The 23,646-nt window shown below is 36.6% G+C and overlaps 1 protein-coding gene across 1 annotated transcript in view; it reads right to left on the bottom strand.

The window, feature by feature from the left end:
- Window positions 1-20,013, bottom strand: part of ENPEP (glutamyl aminopeptidase) — a 93,848-nt gene extending 73,835 nt beyond the window's left edge. Inside the window, exons 1-3 of the mRNA XM_033106457.1 lie at window positions 19,152-20,013; window positions 9,446-9,587; window positions 7,283-7,414 (exon numbers count right to left, since the gene is read on the bottom strand). Coding sequence (XP_032962348.1) covers window positions 7,283-7,414; window positions 9,446-9,587; window positions 19,152-19,759 — 882 coding nt within the window. The 5' untranslated portion in view covers window positions 19,760-20,013. The remainder of the gene's footprint in view (window positions 1-7,282; window positions 7,415-9,445; window positions 9,588-19,151) is intronic.
- Window positions 20,014-23,646: the final 3,633 nt, after the last annotated feature.

Below are 23,646 nucleotides of genomic sequence, written 5' to 3'. Positions count from 1 at the left end.
CATAAATTAAAAAAACCTAAACAGCTCTAAAACATAAAGTATATCCAAAAAAAAATCCATGACATACATATTTTCTGCCCTCAATCAATCTCTTTGATCCAGACAAACAGTGGAGTAAGACGGAAACAAGTAAGAAGACATAGGCAAGTAGGAAGGATTCATTCACAGGTATAATTCTAGGTGCAACTATTTAGGAATCATCCTGTAAGACTTTTTGGAAGAAGGCACAATAAAATCTCTTTTACTGAGTTATTAGAATTAATACAGTTATAGTATAAACCTAATTAAATGGATACTTTGAGCTAGCATTCTCTTAGTGAACAATTTTTCCCAACTTTCTCCTCTTATCATGAAACCCAAAAGTTGAAATAATCTCCAGCAAGGCAAGTTCTTTTAGCACATCCTTGTTTAGAGAAGACAGAGGTCAAATACCCCAAAGAAATTCAAGGCTTAATTAGAACTTACTGTTTTTGGGGAACTCTAAGAAGGAAACCCTTGCCATTTAACTTGTCCTGAATTTGCTTCCTAGGAGACTAGTGCAAAGTTAAAAATTCTGGCAAAAGTTCAAATGTACCTCAGATAGTATCACAAACCTAATAAATTAAAATGATTTTACATATGATAATATGGGGAATTGTTTTTTCCTGTTTGCTTTTTTCTTCCAAATTTTCTATAATGTGTATGTATTAAACCTATACTTTTGTTTTTTTAATATTTTTATTAAAAATATAGCTAACATACAATATTATATGAGTTTCAGGGGTACACCATAGTTGTTCAACATTTATATACCTAAATAAGTGATCACCATAAATCCTGCAACCATCTGACACCGTACTATGCTATCACAATATTATTGAGTATATTCTCCGCGCTGTACATTACATCCCCATGACTTATTTGTTTTATACCTGGAAACTTGGAACACTTATTTCCCTTCAGGTTCCCCACCTTTTTAATTTTTAAATTACAGTGGGCATTCAGTATTATTTTATATTAATTTCAGGTGTATAACACAGTGGTTAGACATTTATATAAGTGAAGAAATGATTCCTTGACTAGTTTAGTACCCACCTGGCACTATACATAGTTATTGCCACATTATTGATTATATTCTCTATGCTTTACCTTACATCCCTATGACTATTTTGTAACTACCAATTTGTGCTTAATCCCTTCACCTTTTTCACTCTGCCCCCAGCCCCCTCCCATCTATCACTCCAACAAATCTAGTACCAATCTGACACCATACACAGTTATTATAATATTATTGACTATATTCCTTATGCTATGTATACTCTAAATTCCCATGACTACTTTGTAGCAACCAATTTGTACTTCTTAATCCCATCCCCTTTTTTCACCCTCACTCACAACCCCCCTTCCATCTGGTAACCATCAACATGTTTTCTCTATGAGTTTGTTTCTGATTTGTTTGTTTGTTTATTTTGCTCTTTAGATTCCACATATAAGCGAAATTCACATTGCATCTGTCTTTCTCTGTCTGACATATGCCCCTCAGCACAACACCTTCCAGGTCCATTCATGCCACCACAGAGGGCAAGAACCCATTCCCTTCCACGGACAAGTAATATTCCATTGTGTATATGTACCACCACCTCTTCATCCATTCTTCCATTGACAGACACCCAGGCTGTCTCCACATCTCGGCCATTGTAAACAAAGCTACGATGAACGTATAAATGTACATGTCCCTTCAAATTAGCATTTGGGTTTCTTCAGATAAATACCCTGAAGTGGGATTACTGGGTCCTTCATTGTCTCTTGTTATAGACTTTGTTTTAAAGTCTATTTTGTCTGGTATAAGTATTGCTATCCCAACTTTTTTTTATTTTCATTTTCATGAGATATCTTTTTCCCATCCCTTTACTTTCTGTCTCTGTGTGTGTTTTTCAATCTGAAGTGATTTTCTTGTAGGCAGCATATGTAAGTAAGGGTTTTGTTTTCTTATCCATTCAGCCCTCCTATTTTTTTTATTGGAGTATTTAATCCATTTACACTGAAAGTAATTGTTGATAGATTTGTAGCTATTGCCATTTTATTATTCATAATTTTTATCTTTTTTTCCCCCGTCTGAAGAAGTCCCTCTAACACCGTACTATGCTATTACAATACTATTGAGTATATTCCTTGTAATACTGATTTGATGGTGAACTCCTTTAGCTTTTTCTTGTCTGGGAAACACTTCATCTATCCTTTGATTTTAAATGATAATCTTGCTGGGTAGAGTAATCTTGATTGTAGGTCCTTGCTTTTCATCATGTTGAATATTTTGTGCCAATCCATTCTGGACTGCAAAATTTCTGTTGAGAAATCAGCTGACAATCTTATGGGATCTCCCTTATTAGTTACTAGTTGCCTTTCTCTTGCTGTTTTTAGGATTCTCTCTTTCTCTTTAACCTTTGCCATTTTAATTATAATGTGTCTTGGTGTGGGACTATTTCGGTTCAACTTGTTTGGGACTCTCTGCACCTCCTGGGCTTGTCTGTCCATTTCCTTTGCCAGGTTTGGAAAGTTTTCAGTCATTACTTCTTCAAATAATTTCTCAATCCCTTGCTTGCTCTCTTCTCTGTCTGGTATCACTATGATGTGACTGCCTTTTGGGTGTGCCAATTGTGGGGCTAATTGGGTGGTTCTCTGCTGTGGTCTGAAGCCAACCTCCACGTATATTGACTCTGGGGCCTCTTGGGAGGGGCTCTGGTGCAGGCACCAGCCCCCACCCACTGCCTGTGACCAGCTGGGGACTACCTGGTAGGAGGTACAAAGCAATCTGTGGTTTTTCCATGCCTGTGCTTAACCTGGAGGCACGTGGGAGAGGCCACACTGCAAACCAAGGATGGCTGCCACCAGGCCTGGGATAGCTCCACAAAAAGCCAGGACACCCTGAGTCCTGTTGTCACCTACCAGCTCCATTAAAGTTCAGCTGCTGATAAAGCCTCACCTGGTATGTAAGTTGGATGAGGGAGTGGGAAGCGTTGTGGTCACCAGGTTAATGTAGACTCTGGTTTGGTGCTAGTGCTGAGCCTAACACTACTCAACAAAACTCTCAGAACACACCAAGGCCAGTCATCATTTGCCTGGGGCCTGTGTATTCGGATAGTTTTCCAAGAAAGAGTGCGATGTGGCTGGGGCTGGCTGCTCCCTCAGGCATTGAGGGAGTTGTGTGGGGCGGGGTCCCAGTGAGTCAGCAGAGCAAGCCCCAGAGCTCACCAGACCAATCAGATTCAGATTTGACTGTTAGGGGAGGGGGAGGGCTCAATATATTAAAGATGGCTGCTGCCTGCTGTCTGCATGGGAAGAGAATCCCTCACAGGAAAAATGGGACTGTCCTCCAGTCCTGACATCAAAAGCACACACCTCAGTCTGCTCCCCATGCCTCCAACGCCACCTGAGTCACAGTCCCTCCGCTGGAGTCCAAGGTGAGTGCCTGCGAGCGAGTCTGTGCACAGGCCCTTTAAGAGGACGTCTCGGTTTCCCGCAGCCTTCTGTCCCACCCGGATGATTAGAATCCCCACTGTTTTTCACAGCCAGATGTTGTGGGGGCTCCTCTTCCCGGCACCAGTTTGCTGGGCTGGGGAACCTGGAGGAGGGCTGGGGTCCCTCGCTTCTCTGGGGGAACCTCCAAAGCCAAGGTGTCCCTCCCAATTTTCATTCGCCACACAGCTGAAAATGGGTCAGCCATTTTCGCGTCTCTGTCTTTCCTACCAATCTTGACATGGCTTCTTCTTTATATCATTAGTTATAAAACTTCTGTTCAGCCAGACCTTAGATGGTCCTCCAGGTTGATTGTTCTATACTTTAGTTGCAATTTTAATGTGTTCATGGAAACAAGCAGATGCAGTGTTTACTGCGCCATCTTGGGTCTCCTCTTAACTTATAATTTAAAAAACTTAAACATATATTCATGACCCACATTGTTCTCAATTTGAAAATGAATTGCAGTATATCCCATAGGGAGATTTTGAGCTGAACTAAGTTAATAACATGCCTATTGGGGATATTGTTTCCCATGATATGCCTAAGTAACTCAAGTTACTCTGCTTTTTTCAGGGTTGAATCAAAATGTAATACAACTAATATTCAAAACAGGAGATATGCACAGTTAAAAGTCTTCTGAGCTACCTCCAAACCTTTTTTCTTAACAAATTTTTAGGAATGGGTCCTCCAGTGTAATTTTTCCTCATGAGCAACAAGGACATTTTAACATAATGATGGGTTCAACTATTAATACATGAGCTATGTCCTCTCCAAGTAAGCAATTAAGAAGAACATAGGCCTTGATTCTGTGTTTATTTATTTATCTTTAAAACCCCTTTATTGACGTATGATTGACACAGAAAGTTGTACATATTTGATGTATACAATGTTGTAAGTTTAGGGATATGTATACTGAAACTATCACCAAAATCTATGTCATAAAAATATCCATCACATCTAAAAGTTTCCTCCTGCCCTCTTTATTTTTTATTTCTTTAAAGGAGTTTTCAATAGGCCTTAAAGTACTACTGTTTTGTTGTTGTGTTTTTTTTCATCACCTCAAAAAGTTTCCTTATGTTCCTTTGAGTTTTTTTAAAAAAAATTATTGGGGTGACATTGGTTAGTAAAATTATATAGGTGTCAAGTGTCAATCTATAATACATCATCTATACATTGCATTGTGTTCTTGCTAGAAGGGTGAACATAGCCAGGAGAGTTTAATCAGGGTATCGTAGATTCTTGGATTGCACAGTATAATGAGATTATGAATAACAGGTGATTCATGTACCAGAATAATACTGTCAGAAGCAGAGTGGATAAGAATGCTCATTAAATTTCTACTAAAAATGTTGTATTAAACAACAGTTATCTAGCTTCATTTATTTTTTTAACTGACAAAGTAATATAAGGACTTTGGATCACGACTGTTAATAAATTGTAGGTTGATGAACTCCCACTGTTCCTAACATACAGAAATAGTAGATGCAATTTTAAAAAATTGAAAACCCACAAGACACATCAGGGCTTTAAACAATATAGGCATCTCCGTGGAGTTGATAAAAATACAAAGCAGTGGGCAGGAACTGAAGTATAGGCTTATCAGACTCTGGTTTTGGAAGAATTGGAAACAGGTTCCTGGAGATCCAAGCCAGGTCATGCTTTGGAAATCATGTTTTTAAATTTTGACTACTATTTCTGATTGTTCTCTTGGCTTTCTGTTTTTATTTTAGGTTGCTCATATCTTCTTGAATCTTTGAGTGTAATAATTAAAGATTGTATGTGTAAATGTTTGATTTTTTTATAGCTTTTTTTTTTTTTTTTTGGAATTATCTTGTTTTTTCAATTATCACCATTAACCCCCACCGTGTCTTGGATTTTGTCTTTTATATTGCTTGTTTTCCTCATATGCCTGCTGTCTGTTCAGCTCTAAGAATATAGTACTGTGAGGCTGGTGTGGGTTCCCTCTGATGTTACATTTAAATACATTTAAGTGATTGGTTTTCATTTGTAATTCTCTCTGGAGCGGGAAATTGTACTGGGAGCATTTGTGCTTGGGTGTTAGCTGTTAGCTTTCAATTTAGAGTGAGTGTATAGTGAGCCAGGCAGGGAACATCCTACATGTCAAAGAGGTGAAATATTATTGTCATTCACAACAAATGCCTCCAAGTTCTCCTGTAAGGTTCTATTTGAGGAAAATAGCCCCACAGGTTTTTGCAGAAAGGAAACCTGGTTGCTCATTTTCTATAGGAGACGCACCTACTTGCTCAGCTGCACCTTCACCTTCACCGACTCAGAGTCTCTGGGAAGTGTCTGCAGAGAGTTTGGCTTTCCATTCCTCTCTTATCAAATAGTAATCAGAAAGTAATATATTATGACAGTATCATCTTCATTTCTCACCCAAATGAGGAAAACGTCGGCGATTTAAGATAGAATGTTATGCCCTCAGCTTTGATAGAAGAGTCATTTAAGAAATATTTACCACTTAAACAATACTTCAGGATCTTCTGCCAAACTACCATTTTCAATATGTCATTCCAAGTCCTTTGATGATAGTAAAATCCATCAGTAGAACTCAGCTAACTAACTGATACAGATGCTAATTACTCACTCTGCCAGTGCAGTTACACAGTAATAGTCTCTCTTAGCCAATGGTAATAGTGTCCTTTACTATATCTAAAGGGCACATCAAAGCAACATATGTGATAAAGGAAAGACAAAAATCAGATCAGTCATCATGATATACAACCCATTTGAAAAGGTCTTTTAAAGTCCATTGGAAAAATGGACATTCCTCCCTTTGCTACAATTTGGATACAGTATAGACTGCATACTGAAAATCCAGGGTTAGGATATCTCAGAATCAACCCTTACTGCACCAACATTAAGGTAAATTTTCCCAGGAGCTAACTTCACAGGAAATAGAGGAATCCATCCATTCCCTCTAGTGACTGGTAAAGAAGTAAAGATACAGTCAGAATATCACATTTCAGAAGGCTTAGCAGGGTACAGTATTTGGAAAGAATTTGGCATTTGAGTCTCCACCACTTGTCAGCTGGATGATCTTGAACAAATTACTTAAAGACATTAAATTTTAATTCTCTCATCTTTAAAATGGGGGTGATGATTTCGTCCATATATACATATAAAATACGTAGCACAGAGGTAGGAAAACAGACTAAGCAAAATTGGGGCCTCCAAAATGAGAAAAATGATTAGGTACAAGTATTTGGCTTTTCAATCGAATATTATTGAATTTGTCATCTTGATAAAAAAACAAGCTTCGTATTTATATTATCTCACACTTTATAAAAACTGCTTTTGAAACTTTGTTGTCTTATTTTGAATTACATATAAAAATGGTACCATAAATCTCTCAGTGCTTCGTTGATCAAAGAATACTGATTTACCTCTAATTTCCTCCTCCCTCTCTAGACTATCTGGGACCCAAGCATATATACTCAACCATCTTATTAAATTGGGCATGCCCCAGTATTTTAATATTTTTGTGATGGTTTACTTATGAGCTAGCTTTTCATTTATAGTGAATTTTCACCTTACAATAACTGTAGGCTACATATTTCTATACTTGTTGTGTTTGTTTATTTTCTACCTGTGTTTTTTTATCTTAGATTTTTCTATATTGTTCAGTGTACCATCAAGCTCACAGACCCTGGTAACTAATGGGCTTTTCTAGTCTGTTATAGGGGGAAAAATGATTCAAAAACAGTAGCAAATTAATCACAAATGCATAGGTGATAGGTTTTAAAAAATATATGTGACTCACAGGTATTCCCCTCTTTGACGTCCTCTTTACAGGGTAAAACTGATGCACAGCAAAGCACACCAGGTAAGTGCTCATGGGGACAGACTTCTGGAAAGTTGTCCGATTCCATTTATCATCAAGTGACTCTTCTTTCTGTTGAAAAACAAAAGATAATCTTTTATTCAGCAAAAGATCGATCACGTGCAAATGATTACTCCAAACCTGGCTTTTAGTCAGACAGACGTCCTTTGTTAAAGCTTAGGGGTAAAATTTCTTTTGAACTTCTACATGGTGATGTGAAAAAGACTAAAGGAAGATTCATTTTATTTTTAGTACTGTGAAAGAGTTATTGAGCTATACACTGTAAAAGTTTCTCAAAGAGAAATACAATTTTGAATGTGACATAAACTGGAGAGGACTTTATCTTTCTACATGAAACACACAATCTTGATGATAATACTTGAGGAGATACTGTGATCCCTTAATGAAGAGGAGGCTAGTGCTCAATGCCTTGCATACAGGAAGAACTAAGTAGGTATTTGCTGATTTGACTAAGTGCGGGTCAGCAACAGCTGTACCAGGCATAGCAGGATGTTGGGTTGTCTTTTCTATCTCTGGCTGTCTACCTCGAAGACCCAAGATATGGTCACTAAAATCACTGCCTTGATTACCATGGAGAGAGAGGATTGCATTGCTTGATGCAACTACTGACCCCATCTGTCTGGTTTTCTGTCCAGGCCAGCTTTGCTTTTCTCACTGCCAATCACCAGTCCTAATACTTCATCTGCAAAAACTTGCCCAACTCTTGCAACCCATTGTTTAAAAATTTCCACATGCCCTGCAGCTACACAATAAATCACACTACAACGAGAAGCTTTAAGAAGGGATTAAGTGAGGGAAGCTAAACTAGAATTGATACATCATTCACAAGGCAAGTATGTTTGTGCTTGTATGGGAGTGTTGGAGCTCTAGCAAAGTAAGATACTATGCAATAAAAACCTGCGGGTATTAGTTTGATGTTTTAATGTCCCAGAACATTCTCCCTTTTCCAAGACATTCAGAAGTATACTCTGAAAAAGGAAAAGGTCATATGGGGAGGTCTTAAGCAGAAGTTAGTAAAGTTTGCGTGCTTTCTCTTCCCACCTTTACTTTCCCCCTTCCATGCCAAGACATTCTAATGGCATTTTGCCCTGATCCAATCTTCTGGATTGGTGTGTCACACTTTAAGTTTATCTTTTCCTCTTTTTTCTCCAATCAAAACTCACTCAGGCTCTGGATACCAGAAGAAACCAAGTTGATAAGTAATTCACACTGAGGCATGCATGGTCCATGGCAGTTTACTTTTTAACCCTCTTAAGATTTTGTTTGTTTTGTCTTGTTCTTGTTTTTTGGAGTAATATTTATGGAAATTTAAATGGGAAGAATTTCAGTGATGATATTTCAGATCATAGATCTGAAAGATGGCAGATGTAAGTTTGGCAGGGTATCCTTTTAATACCAGGTAGATGAGAATTATATCTAAGAGTGAGCCCGACCCTTACATGTCAAACATTTAAGGTATAATAAACCTCAGCTTTGAGGTAGTGACACTTTAGTTAACTGCATTACCCATTACCCGTTATGTGGATGAGGAACAGTAACAAGGGAAAGAGTCTTATGTTAATAATTGTACAGACAGAATTTACTGTAGCCTATTTTTTTTTTTTTAACATTTAATGAGCATGTTTCATTCACCAGAAAAATCTACGGGCGTGCTGTTTCACTTAAGTGATGATATTTTGCAGTATCTCTATCTTGAAAACGGGGTTTATAGTCAAATAAAAAACAAGAATAGTGATGTGACCCTCAAATATTTTTAAGTCTGTAATTCCAATAGTTTGCCATTAATTTTTCATGGTTGGAGACTCTCTGCGTTAAGCAGCTGATGTATGTCGACTGTATTTTCTCTTGCTTAGAAAACCCAATGTGGCTTTTTGACTGGACTGTGATCTCTTGGATTAAAGACTTCTAGGACTCAAAGAAAAGAGACTGCCAAAATGTGTTTTGAAACTTTGAAACTAAAACAAGCTATTAGAACACAATTACTTTTAGAATTCAGTAGGATTCTCTCCTAGCAAATTGGGTAATTTACCTGATATTTTAAACAAACTATCTGCATAAGCAAAATATTTAAAAAATACTTACCTCTACTGGCATATTTGAAAGTGCCTTGTAGTCTTTGGGGTGGATGATAGATATTGTATAAGTTGCTTTTTTGTTGGGCTCATCAAAACAAGGGAAGGATTTCCTGGCATCTGTTGGTTCATGATCAGTGGCTGCTATGCTCCTTAGGAAAAAAACACACAAACAAAACACATGTTGCCTCTTCTAACAGCCTCTATGTTTCTGTTCCTATGGAAAAAATCAACTACGTAATTATAACCATTACATTTCTTAAAATGAGTTTTCATCCAAAAACTATAAAATAGTTGCCCAAGTCTTTTCTGGAATTTTTAGGTTAATACATAAATGAAAATCCAGAGACTGCTTCAGATATTTTCTATGAATATTTAGATACTTTAGTGCCATCGTTAAAAATACATGAACTGTAGAAGAGCAAAAATAAACCCAATTATGAGCTATCACTCTCTTCACCCCAAAGCTGTGGAACAACAAGTAGACAAACAAGCCAACTGGAAGGCTTGTCTCTAACTGCCCTTGTGAGAGTGAGCAGCTGTGTTCTGTCATGGAGTAGAGGAGCGTATCCCAGAGTCCCAGCTCCTGTCCCTAATGGCATATTCTTTCTTAATTATGGTACACCGGAGGAAAAAAGCCTCAGTTTCATTTCCACGCAAAGGCAGTGCTCTGAGTAATCTGCCAGGTGAAGCAAACTTTGGCCAGGTTTAAAGCCTGTTTTTGAGAAGAGACAGCATTTTTTTGTGGCTCTAACAAGGTATATGCTTATGTAAGTGAAAATGTTAATGCTCAATATTTCCGTCATTTCAAAGTGGAAATAATTTTTTATGAGAAACGGCTCAAAGAAAATGAATATATACTTTGTACATGTAGTCATATCACAGTAAGATAGTATTATTGTACAGTTGTTCATTAGACGACTAAGCAAACTAAAAAATATAAAAGAAAGGGAAAATAAAAAATGTTGACTTATATTAATTAATAATTTGTGTAAGGAAAATATTTTGTCCTTCAACATTCTCAGGGACTGAGGAAGGTATATTGTAAAGATTACCAAGATAAGTTATTATATCATTCATTCATCTTACAAATATTTATTGAATTCCTTCCTTACACACACACACACACACACATGCACGCACACATTTCCCAGGCCTTATTCTAGGTGCTGAGGAAATAACAATGGCAAAATATTAGGTTGGAGCAAAAGTAATTGCGGTTTAAAAGGTTAAAGATAATTGCAAAAACCACAGTTACTTTTGCACTAACCTAATAGATAGACAGATGATAGATAGGTAGGTAGGTAGATAGATAGATAGATAGATAGATAGATAGATAGATAGATAGATAGATAGATAGATAGATAGATAGATAGATAGATAAATGAGAATGATGAGAGCTCTATAGAAAATAAAATGGGGAGTAACAGAGAATGACTCAGGAAAAGTGAGCAACATTAGCTAGAGTAGTCAGGGAAGATCTCTTACCTAGATCTTCCTAGATCTAGGCTAGAGTAGGGATGGTTTGCTGAAATCTGAACCATGAGACAAAGCCAGACAGGTGAAGCTTAAGGAAAATGTGTTCTACCAAAGGGAACAGTACGTGCACAGTGTCTGAGGTAAAAAAGAACTTAAAGTGGCTGAGGACCTGAAAGGTGTCCAGAGTGGCGGAAGTATAGTGAATCAGAGGGACTGGGCAAAGAGTTTGGTGAGGTCTGCAGAGGCCATGGTAAGAGTCTGAATTTCATTTTGGTTCAAGGATGTATTATATACATTAATTTACCTGAAAAAAAATGCCATAGGTCAACATTCATCTATAAGAAATTAAAATATTTTTTAGTTTCTTTTTAAAAACTCTCTAGACATAAAAATTACTTGTTAAAAACTCAGCCAAGAAAACTAATCTGTGTGAAAAATACAACCAGAAAAGTGGCTGTCCTGAAAGATTGTTGACTGAGAAAGGGCGCTTTCTGGGATAACTGAAAAAAAATCTCTTATCTTCATAGGGGTGTGGGTAACAAAGATGTATGCATTTGTCAAAATTCATTGAAGTGTAGCCATTAGATTTGTGCATTTAATTCACATAAATTTTACTCCCAAATAACTGTAAATCAATAGTGAGCTCTAGTAAGTAGTTTTGTGTTGTTGCTGTGGTATGGGGTAGCAATTCAGAAACAACCTTCTTTGTATGCTAGGCGTGAACAAATGAAACAAAGAAAACAAATAATGGAAAGCAGGTTTCTCACTGTTGGGGAAGAGGATTATATATTTGTAAAGACAGAAGATTAGAATGTACACTTGGTATTGAATTGTAATTGCAGATTTGGTATTTATTGATTTTTCATATAGGATATAGGTAGATGGGATATAAAAATACACACACCCACATATGTATTTCCTAGCTTTGTCTACTGAACAGGACTAAATGCAATGACCAGCTTGTAGCAATGAGCACAACTACTGTGTTTCCCCGAAAACAAGACCTAGCTGGACAATCAGCTCTGATGTGTCTTTTGGAGCAAAAATTCATATAAGACCTGGTCATATAATATAATATAATATAATATAATATAATATAATATAATATAATATAATATAATATAATGTAATAGACTGGGTCTCATATGAATTTTTGCTCCAAAAGACACATTAGAGCTGATTGTCCAGCTAGGTCTTGTTTTTGGGGAAACAGAGTGGTTCCCAGAGGATCATTTCTAAATACCACTCTCCATTAAAAGGAACCGTGATTCCTTAGAGAAATGGCTGATTCTGCTGCTGGGTCAGGAAAAGTCTAAGATGACCCTGGAATATCTTGCTATGCCAAAAAGTAACAAAATTCTCAAAGAATCATGGGGACAAGTACATAGGAAAAGGACTCTGCTTGAGGGGACTACTACTAGCCAAATCTGGGGGAACTGGAACATCAAAATAAACAATGGGATTATAACCCATTGAATAAAACCAAAGGGAACAGTACGTGCACAGTGTCTGAGGTAAAAAAGAACATGAATAAAAAAATCCATGAATCAGTATTTAATTACACTGATAAAAAAAATGCACAAATAAATAAGTGGGAGAGAAGGACAAGCTCTTCTTCTGCCGCCCTCAAATCATGACTTTTATTGCATCTTTAAAATAGCACAAATAAGTCTGAGAACCCTCAACATTTTGGTGTTTCTGTAGCTGGACAACTTAGATCTTATTCATCAGCCTGCTGAACTGTTCCTTTTGCAGAAACATAGATACTACCCAAAAGTTTTCTGATGTCCTTGTTTTTAACTGTGTGGCTTGTTGAATCAAAGCAGCTGATCTGATACAACTTTAGTATCATTAACTTCAAGAATTAACTCGTCTTTCTGGGCTTGAGATACTACTGAACAAGCAACACCTGACGTCATCTGAACACTGCAGATGTATGTTTCGTGCAAGAGATTTCGCATTTCAACAGGAGAACTATTTTATTACTTTGATGGGGAAGTGAGCGTACACAGACCTCATCTTGTAACGGAAGCCCAATGTAACACCCTTGATCATGTTCCGTACGTGACTACAGATAGTACGAACAGTAGCCAGTTCCTTTCTACTTCCCCACCATTTGTCAACCCGGAGCCTCTTCTTTTTATTTCCATGGAGACTGAGTTCTACATTGATGTGATTGAACTCCTGAATAACTCAAAAGCTCCTATTTATATATGGTAAAGCCCATTCAAACTTACTAAAGTTTTGTAAATATGTGTAAATTTGAAAACAAGGCATATGAAATAACAGTACAAACAATTTTAGAACACACCTTCTTTGGGGAGGATTTATTCGGTGATTAAAACTTTTTCTTTTTAAAATCAGATGAATTGTGTTGCAAATTAGTGGAAAAAACTGGGCTAATAGCACAATGTATGCAGGAAAGACTCTTCGTTCTTTGTCACATCCTAAATAATTGCAAGGCCAGGCAACCATGCTGAGGTAAACCATATTTCCATAAGGGCCTCTCTAGGCCATGCTAATAAGTCACTTTCGAGGCCCAGCACGTTAAAAATATAATTCTGCGTAGCTTATTAATTTGTTAAAGGGAAAAACATTCTTCTGACTGTTCTGAGTGCATCATATCAAGGTGACTTTAAAGAAAGCTGAAGAGAGAAGGGGTGATGCAAGTCAAAGGCCAGGTAGTCAACTTAAAAGAAAAACAAACCAATCAATTTGATTATCTCATAAATCATCTGGCATACTGTTTCTAGTGAAGACTCTCAGGCTATGTTCAGCAATTTATTAACTTAATCCAGCAAAATAAATAACAAGGTCTGAGTGGAAACCTTAAACAAAGGGCTTCTGATGCAAGCGAGGCAGCCACAACTGCTAAGTGTCTCTGTAGACTAAAGAAAGGGTTTCAGAGTTGAGTAGGGAAGCTGATCAGTGCAACACAACCCATTGAGCTTATTCAGATTCCAACACATTTTTGGTGGTATGAATGAACCAGTTAATTATTTAATTTCAAACTTACAGAAAAGTTATAAGAGAACTCTTAGAAACTTTACCCAGTTTCACCAATTGTTTAGATTTTATCCTAATCTCTCTCTCTCTCTCTCTCTCTCTCTCTCTCTCTCTCTCTCTCTCTCTGCCTCCCTCCCCCCCAATGTGTCTCTCTCTGTTTCTTTCTCTCTCTCTCTCCCTTTAAGTATTTTCCAGTTGCTTTTTTTCTATGTAGAAGACATTCAAGGTCAAGTCAAATTTCTTGTTTCCTTGCTTCTAAAAATAAAGGAAATTACTAAGCCTCCTTCGAAAAGTAAACAAGACCCCCCCAAAATTCTATTCTTTATTGATAATGGGTATACTGACAGCTCAACATATCAATCTAAGAATATAATGAATAAACTGACATACAACTAACATTTCAAGATCAAAACTACAAATGAGTATACACATCCACACATGTGAGAATATACCACACACTTAACTAAGACCATCTCACTGATTTCTTTTTCACCATGTTTCCACTTAATTCCTAATTCTTTATCACAAGCCCTAACCTTGTGCTTCAGAGTTATTTATTTAAATGTCTACTAGACATCTCTTCCTAGATGTCTGATAGGCAGGCAATACGTCTGACGTGGAACTTATAACTTTCCCTTCTAAATGTGGTTTTTCTCTTCTATTTCCAATACCAATTAAATGTGTGGTCTATTACTCAGATCAGATATCTGGGGCATCCTAGACCTATAACTGTAACTTAATCGTTTACAATCAATTTGTAAATCCCGACTCCCTTACCTCCAAACTGTCTCCTCCGTTGTGTCGTCTTCTGTCTACCTTGAAACTACTGACCTACCTGATCTTCATTTCTCTTTCCTGGATCGTTGCAGTATCTCCCATATACCCATGCATGGATTCAGCACTTTCTCCACAGCTAAATAGTCACCAGTTAATTTTTCCTTAATAATGCCTATTATTAGCTGTCCTTCCTTGTTATTCTAATGGGTTTTCCAGAGTTATCTCTAGCTAGCCTCTTCATATAAACCCACAAACTAATTTCTTCTTCCCACTCTACTTTTCTGATTTGATGCCTTTCCTTTTTACCTTCTCACTTGCCTACTGAAATCCCACCATAATGTTAAAATTCAGCATCAGTCCTACCAAAGCTACAAAGAACACCCAGAAAACCCAAACTAGAAACCATCTGTCCCCCTTTTAAATTCTTGTTGTAATTCCTGTCGATTCCAATGGTTTTTAGTCCTTAAAGTATGAAGACTATGTTCCTAAATCAAAAAAAGAAAGAAAAAAAAAAGATTTACCAACTCCTCTTCCCTTCATCAAGATGGGCAGAAAAGGAACCAAGGGAAATTTTCCACCCTGTGTGGGAAGTTAAAGATGTCATTGGTGGAACTTGGATTCCTTTACAGGAAAGGGGCGCCAGAGAACGTTAGTAGTGTAAAGGCCTGTATGAAAATGTTTCTATATGTTCATTCAATAATATTTGAGTGCTCACTGTGTGCTAGGCAGTGAACAAGAGAGACACAGCCTACTCTCAGAGAACGACAGAAGAGTCCATAATCACATCAGGTTGGGAAACTGCAACTATGGCTGCCTCTGGAGATTCATAATGGATATTGTCATATAAAAGTCCTGAAAAGTCCTACCATTAAAAAAAAACCACATCATTTTTAAATTTAGTATTACTGCCTAAACTAATTTGGCCACAGAGCCCTCCTCTGCTTTTGTTCTGGCAAAATCTATTAATATCCCATGCAAGTAGAGTGCTGTGGAACATACTTTGGGGAATGCTGTGTAAGAGCAATTCAAATGCTGAGAAAAATGCTGAACCTGGGAAAGAAGAAAATATTGTTACATACTTTGGAGATTTGAGTAGAAGTGACTCTGTCTGGGAAAAGAACAACTGAGAAGAATGTGGTGGGGTTTGGAGGTGTGGGCAGAGAAACATTCTAAAGGTTTCAATCCTTAGTGGTTTTCCTCAGACTTTAAAGAACAGACCAGAGAGTAGAAACTTCAAAGTGACTTTTAAGTTTCTTAAACTTTCTCCCCCTAATCCTCATTACAACTCTTGTCCCCAGCAAGATGATGTGAAGGAACTCTAAGCTGGCTCCACCTTCTTCTCCAACTCTCCTTTACCTCAGAATTTTGAGGAAAAGAAGCTCAGATAGTTGTCTCCCTTCTCTGAAGTCCAAGTCCTGGTTGTATTTGCAGAAATCAAGTAATTTTGGTTACTACTGAGTGCAGTCATGTTTACTTTGCTTCATGGTTGCAACAATCATATCCCAAATTGCTAATACTCAATCCTAGAGTTAAACTTTACATTAAGGGAAAAATATCAGAATATAATTTTGACTGCATACTTAAAATATATGACTACAATGGTATTTTTAATTGTATTAACATCATATATTATAAAACCCACTCTATAATGTGGAAGGATGGTGCTGCTTTAGTGAACTCACTCTTGTGGTCCTTCTGTGGACACTGGGGATGGGAACCCCTAGAGGCCCATATTGTCAAAATGTTACAGGCTTCAAAAAAACAATACACTTTTCTCATATGCTTGAAATATTTTGTAACAAGAAAAACAAAAAGCATTCCTGTTAGCCTAAATGAAGTTATTGAGTATGTGCCAGAACTGTCCCAAAGCATGTATGCAGTGCCGAACTGGCAGCATCCTGTGTAACACGAGAGCCTCAACTGCTACCAATGAAAACAAACAAATTCAGGAAGACCAATCTTCGTGGAGATCCTAACTGAGCACCAGCCTTCTTTGCTAATCTTGCTGTTGTTTAGTGTTTTCTGACCAACAATTAAGACAGCTGAGTTTCAGAACGTCAGCTCTCACGTTTGTATTTTATGGTACAATTAAGTGGTGTGGTAAAATAATCCAAAGAATCAGAGTGAATAATGTATATAGTACTTTTAAAAATATATGAAGTATATAACAGAACTTTATTAATGGAACCATGTTCCATGTTTGTTTGGCCTTCCTGTGGTGTATAGAATTTTTATAAAATATTTTGATGTCTTTACTTGGATGAAATTTCTACTGTTTTCACAACCTAAGAAGCAGTTTTAAAGTCTTAGCAATAATCATTTACAAATTTTAACTTACTTTCACTTTACACTAATGAATTTTTAGAATCACTTGGAGATGGATATTCTTCAGAATAGTATGCCTTTTCCTCCACCAAAGTGCAAACACTTTCAAAAATCATTTATCATTAGTGGGGCTCAGAGAAATTGGTACTTTCCTTCATTGTTAATGGAAACATAATTTAGGACATACTTTTTGAAAGTCAGTTTAGAAGCACACACACATACACATTGTGCATGCACCTGTTATATATGTATATGTATGCATAAAAATACATGTGCACATGCATTCATACATCAGTAGTTTGGACCATTTTCCTAAGAAATATTAGAAAATGTTATATGCACTCATACATAGTTTTTATAGGGAGGTTTATTACATTTTTATAAGTGTTTATAGGTTAAAAAAAATGGGAGCAACTTAAATGCCAACTTTAATGGAAAAGTTGAATAAATTACATTATATCCATACAATGAACTATCATGTATCAATGAAATCATTTGTGTAAGAGTACCAAACATGTTAAAGTGTTGATATATCCTACAAGCATATTACACAATACTATGTACAGCATCATATCATGTTTATCTGTGTCCAGAAAAATACTAGAAGAATATCTGTCTAAATATTAACAAGAACTATACTTGAGTGATAGACTCATAAATGGATTTTTATTTGTCACTATAAGTTTCCCCGTCTTTCAAGTTTTCCCCAGTGCATGTGTGTTGTTTATGAAATAAACAAAACAAATGTTACAAGTTTCTGGATATATTCATACCCTTTATATCCTAACATAAGGAAATAAACAGATACACACTTAAAGATGTACATACTTACAACTATGTTCTTTTCTGACTTGTTTATAGTAATAAAATACTGGAAGCAACTCAAATGCCTGACATTAGGGAATTGGTTTTAAAAAATAACAGTGCATTCAGACAATGAAATAGTGCACAATCTTTAAAATCAGATTCTTGAAAATATTTAAGAATGAGGGAAAATGCTTATAATATGTTAAGTTAAAAAGCTATATAGATACATACATAGACATACTATAATTACAATTTTGACTGCCTAGAAAAATATTAGAATTGAATTAACATGTTAATGGGGTTACCACTGGATGGTGAAAGTACTTATAGGTTCTTTTGAATTTCCATTTTTATAATTTTCTATGCTTTCAACATTTATCATTTTTATGAACAGAAAAATGTAAACAATAACGAAGTTTGTTTTATTACTACTGATATTAAGATACACCATCTACATGAGCATGATTCCTCCAATTTTTTTTTACAAAGTAGCATTTCTGCTTCATGTATTAGTATACCACACAGTAAGATAAGGGTATTTCAACATTTTATTTTAGTCTTTGGGTCTCTCTGACAAACAATGGGAAGAATTATGACCAAAAGGTTTACTTTGCTCTGTAGATGCTTAAAACAGCATGGGAAAGGGGTGTACAGTAGGCTGGCCCCAGAATCACATTTCTGAACCATGAGATTAAGGTTTCTTAATCGTTTAGCTGTTCAGAATCTGAGTAAGTAAAGGTCAAAGTAGTTTCAAGTTCAGTGACACCTCAGGTGTAGCCTTCCTCCAAGGGTCACGCCCACAATGTGAAGGTTTTCTGAGATCATTAAGAGAGTTTATGCCTTTCACATAACTCTGGTAATAACCTTTGAAAAATTGTCAAGGCAAGCAACCATCTATGCTAGACTCAGGAAATGGAATTGTGTTTACACACACGCACGCCCACACTTGGAAGACTGTGGGAGAGGAACGTTTTTATGTCCTTAATCATTTAACATATCTTTTATGTTGCAAAAGGCTTTACATTATCATTGAATATTGCATTATGGGTAATAAGCCCAAAGATTTATTTATGTGCTGCCACTGATTTTTTTTCCCCCACTCGGTGCAGCTCACTCAATACTTTCAAGTTTTACGATAATCTTTGAAAAATACAACAGGGCAAGAATTTTTGCTTCCCAGATGAATGGGCAGAACTGACACCAAGTTTAGATCAAGATCAGACCAACAAAGTAATTAAAAGGTGCAAGGTGCAAAGGAAAGGAAAAGAAATAAAAAGTAAGTCTATGAGTTTAGGGGAAATACAGCAAAAGTTAAAACTTACTTGATTTGTCCTTTCTCCACGTATGTCGTTCTGTAAAATCCCACGAGCGAGCCGTTTAGCCAGCCAGCAAACTCCATAGTCAGGAGGTAGGGATCCTCGACCCCGCTGGGTGCGAGCTCTTGCTCTGCCTCCAGCACCACATACTCCTGCTTTGGGTACTCGAAGCACCGTCGGACTTGCACCTGCGCGCCGGAGCGCCGCTTCAGCACCGGGAGCCGGCTGATCTTGGTCTCCCGGAGGTGCAGCCATAGGTGCCGGGTAGGCTCGGTCACGGCGATGGTGATGGTCACACTGCCCGTGTACGTGTCCTCCTCCAACACGGGCTTCACCTCCAGGTCGTAGTGCATCGGCTTGATGAAGTCCGGCAGCCTGAAATTCTTCCAGCCTCCACTTTCATCGTCACTGGCAGGACATATCCCCTGGTCCTGGGGAGGGCTAGCCGTGGGAGGACCGTGGGAAGGGCCGTCTTCCATGGGGTCACAGGATCTGGTCAAGCCCACAGCAAGTCCTACTATCAATCCTACACCCACCACCACTGCGCAGATAATGGCCACATGTTTCGTTTTAATGCAGTATCTCTTAGAGTCTTCTCCTTCCGCAAAGTTCATTTTTGTTTCCAAAGTAAAATGTTACACACGAAAGAATGTTAAATTTAAGTGACGTCAGCAGACTTCCTTTTTAAATTGGAAGGAATGCCCTGGTTTGGCAGCCTGTTTTCGCTTTTCCCACACCTCTCTGGCTTCTTGCGTCTTTCCCTCTCTCTGCAAGTTGCCACCAGCTACTCAAGGATGAATGAGGAAACGGGGGTAGGGGGCAGATAGAAGGGGAGCGGGAGGAAGAGGACTGACCAGAAAATTGTCACAGCTCCCTTATAAACCGTGCATTCCGCCCCCCCCCCCCCCCCGCCAGGGCTGGAAGGAGTTAAATATAAAACAGGGCTTAGCTTATCAGCCAACAGGAGGACGATCTTTTGCCAAAGCTCTGTCAGCAGCTTTCAGGGAGAGAACGTTTGGGGAAGAGGTGTGCTTGCAATAGCAAAACTCAACCTTTGTCACTGGGTCTCTGGCTTCTTCCTGGTGTGCTCACAATCTCTCTCTTCACCAAAGTGCTTCTTGAATTTCAGCTACTTTATAAGACACTTTGCCAAAGAAGTTACGTGTTTTGTCTTCATTCTTTTTCCTCACATTATGTAAATATTCAGATCCTGCCTTGCCAAAGACATACCCTGGAATTGGATGCTCAGTGATACCGAAATTCAAGAACCACTTAGGTGTGCTCAGTAAATATTTGTTGAATTGGTGGATTAGTAAAGTATGGCCAGGTAACCCTGAATAAGTTCAGTGGATGCTGGATGAAAGAGAGGAGGGACCATGAAGAAATTAGCCAAAGCAGTACTGGAGCTGAAAAGCCTAAGAAGTAAAGAGAGACAGAAGGGGAAAGGATGAAAGTATAGAAGATAAACTTGTTAGATAATCTTGTTGGGTTAGATAACACACAATATGTGTATATGTATATATATATATATATATATATATATATACACACACAATATATACACACTATATATATGCACTATATATATATAGTAATATATATATATTACTATAATTTTAGTAATATATATATATTACTAAAAGCAAGGTCACAGAGTTTACTGCCTGTGTTTTCTTCTAGGACTTTTATGGTTTGGGATCTTATATTTAAGTCTTTAATTCATTTTGAGTTTATTCTTGTATGGTGTATGAAAGTAATCTAGTTTCATTCTTTGCATCTGTCCATCCAGTTTTCTCAACACCATTTATTGAAGGGACTGTCTTTATCTCATTGTATATTCTTGTATACTTTGTCAAAGATTAATTGAGCATATAGGTATGGATTTATTTCTGGCGTCACTATTGTATTTCATTGCTCTATGTGTTAGTTTTTATGCCAGTACCGTGTTTTTTATTTGTTTGTTGTTTTACTATAGCCCTGTAGTATATACATTGATATCAGATAGCATGATACTTCCAACTATGTTCTTCCTTTTCAAGATTGCTGTGGCTATTACGTTTTCTTCTGTTTCCATATGAATTTTCGGATTATTTGTTCTAGATCTGTGAAAAGTAATTTTGGTATTTTGATAGGGAATGCACTGAATCTGTAGATTGCTTTGGGTAGTATGTATATATTAACCATGTTAATTCTTCCTATCCATGAGCAATGTATATGCTTCCATTTACTTGTAATCTTCTTCAATTTCTTCAGTGTTGTGCAGTTTTCCAAGTACAGGTCTTTTACCTCCTGGTTAAATTTGTTCCTAGGTTTTCTATTCTTTTTGATGCAATTGTAAATGGCATTGTTTTGTTAAATGACTATACTGATAGTCATTGTCAGTATATAAAAATCTAACTGATTTATGAATGTTAATTTTGTATCCTGTTACTTTGTTGAATTTATTGATTAGGTCTAATAGTTTTTTTATGGAATCTTTAGGATTCTTTGTATATAATATTGTCATCTCCAAATAATGACAGTTTTACTTCTTCTTTTCCAATTTAGATACCTTTTATTTATTGTTCTTGTCTGTTTGCTGTAGATTTCCAGTACTATGCTGAATGAAAGTGGACATCTTTGTCTTGATTCTGATTTTAAAGAAAAAGTTTTCAGATTTCACCATTAAGGATGATGATAGCTGTGGATTTGTCCTGTATGGCATTTATTATGTTGAGGTATGGAAGTTCCCTCTATCCCCACTTTGCTGAAAGTTTTTATTATAAATCGATGTTAGATTATGTCAAATGATTTTTCTACATCTGTTGATACGATCATATGATTTTTTACCCTTTATTTTGTTTATTTAGTATATCATGTTAAATGATTTGTGGAAATTGAACCAGCCTTACATTCTAGGAATCAATCACCTGTGATAATGGTGTATGATCTTTTCAATGTATCACTAAATTTGTCTTGTTAATATTTTGTTGAGGAGTTTTTGCATCTATGCTCATCAAGGATATTGGCGTAAAATTTTCTTTTTTTGTAGTATCCTTTTCTGTTTTTGGTATCTGGATAATGCTTGCCTTGTAAAATGAGTTTGGGAGCCTTCACTTTTCTTCAATTTTTTGGAATAGTTTGAGAAAGATAGGTATTAATTATTGGAACATTGGGTAAAATTCACCTGTGATGCCGTCTGGTCCACAACTTTTGCTTGTTGGGGCTTTTTTTGATTACTGAATTGATTTCTTTAGTAGTTATTAATCTGTTCTAATTTTCTGTTTCTTCCTGAATCAGCCTCGGAAGATTCTCTGTTTCTAGGAATTGATTCATTTTTTCTAGTTGGTCCAATTTGTTGGCATGCAATTGTTCATAGTATTTCCTTATAATCCTTTGTATTTCTGTAGTCTCAGTTGTCACTTTCCTCTTTCATTTGATTTTATTTATTTGTGCTCTCTCTCGCGTTTTCTTGTTGAGTCTGGTTAAAGGTTTATTAAATTTTTTTTCAAAGAATCAACTTTTGGTTTCATTAATCTTCTGTTTTTTTTTAAGACTCTATTTCATTTATTTCTGCTCTGATCTTTATTATTTCCTTCCATCTATTTGCTTTAGGATTTATCTGTTCATTATTTCTGCATTGCATTAGGTGTTGGTTGGATTATTTATTTAAGGTTTTTCTTGTATTTTTTCAGGTAGGCCTGTATTGTTATAAATTTCCCTCTTAGAACTGCTTTGGCTGTGTCCCATAGATTTTGGGTCATTGTGTTTTCATTTTCATTTGTCTCAGGGTATCTTTTGATTCCTTCTTTGATATTGTTGTTAACCCATTTATTGTTTAGTTGCATGTTACTTAACCTTCACATGTTTGTGTGTTTTTCAGTTTTCTGCTTGTAATTGATTTCTAGTTGCATACCATGTGATCAGAGAAGATGCTTGATATAATTTCAGTCTTCTTAAATTTATTGAGACTTGTTTTATGGCCTAAAATCTGGTCTGTCCTGGAAAATGTTCATGTGCACTTGAAAAGTATGTATATTCTGCTGCTTTTGGGTTAAGTGTCTTAAAAATATCAATTAAGTCCCTGTGATCTAAAGTGTCATTTAAGGCCTTTGTTTCTTTCTTATTTTCTTTCTGGATGATCTATCCATTGATGTCAATGGGGTGTTAAAGTCCCCTGCTATGACTGTATTACTGTCGATCTCTCCTTTTATATCTGTCATAATTTATATATTTAGGTACTCCTACATTGGTTGCACAGATATAATATTTATGAGGTTCTTTTGTTGGATTGACACCTTTATCATTATGAAATAGACCTCATATGTCTATTTTCTTTACCAGAATAGGGAAATTTTCCATCATCATCTTTTCAAATAGGTTTTCAATTCTTTACCCTCTCCTCCTTCTGGTACCCCTATGATGCAAATGTGTTCCACTTGATGTTGTCCCAGATGTCCCTTAAACTATGTTCTTTTTTCTTGTTACAGTTTTAAAATCAATTTTGTCTAATAATATTATT

This window comes from Rhinolophus ferrumequinum, chromosome 5 (genome assembly GCF_004115265.2).
Source record: "Rhinolophus ferrumequinum isolate MPI-CBG mRhiFer1 chromosome 5, mRhiFer1_v1.p, whole genome shotgun sequence".
NCBI classification, from domain to species: Eukaryota; Metazoa; Chordata; class Mammalia; order Chiroptera; family Rhinolophidae; genus Rhinolophus; species Rhinolophus ferrumequinum.
This window is presented reverse-complemented; position numbering and strand designations above follow the sequence as displayed.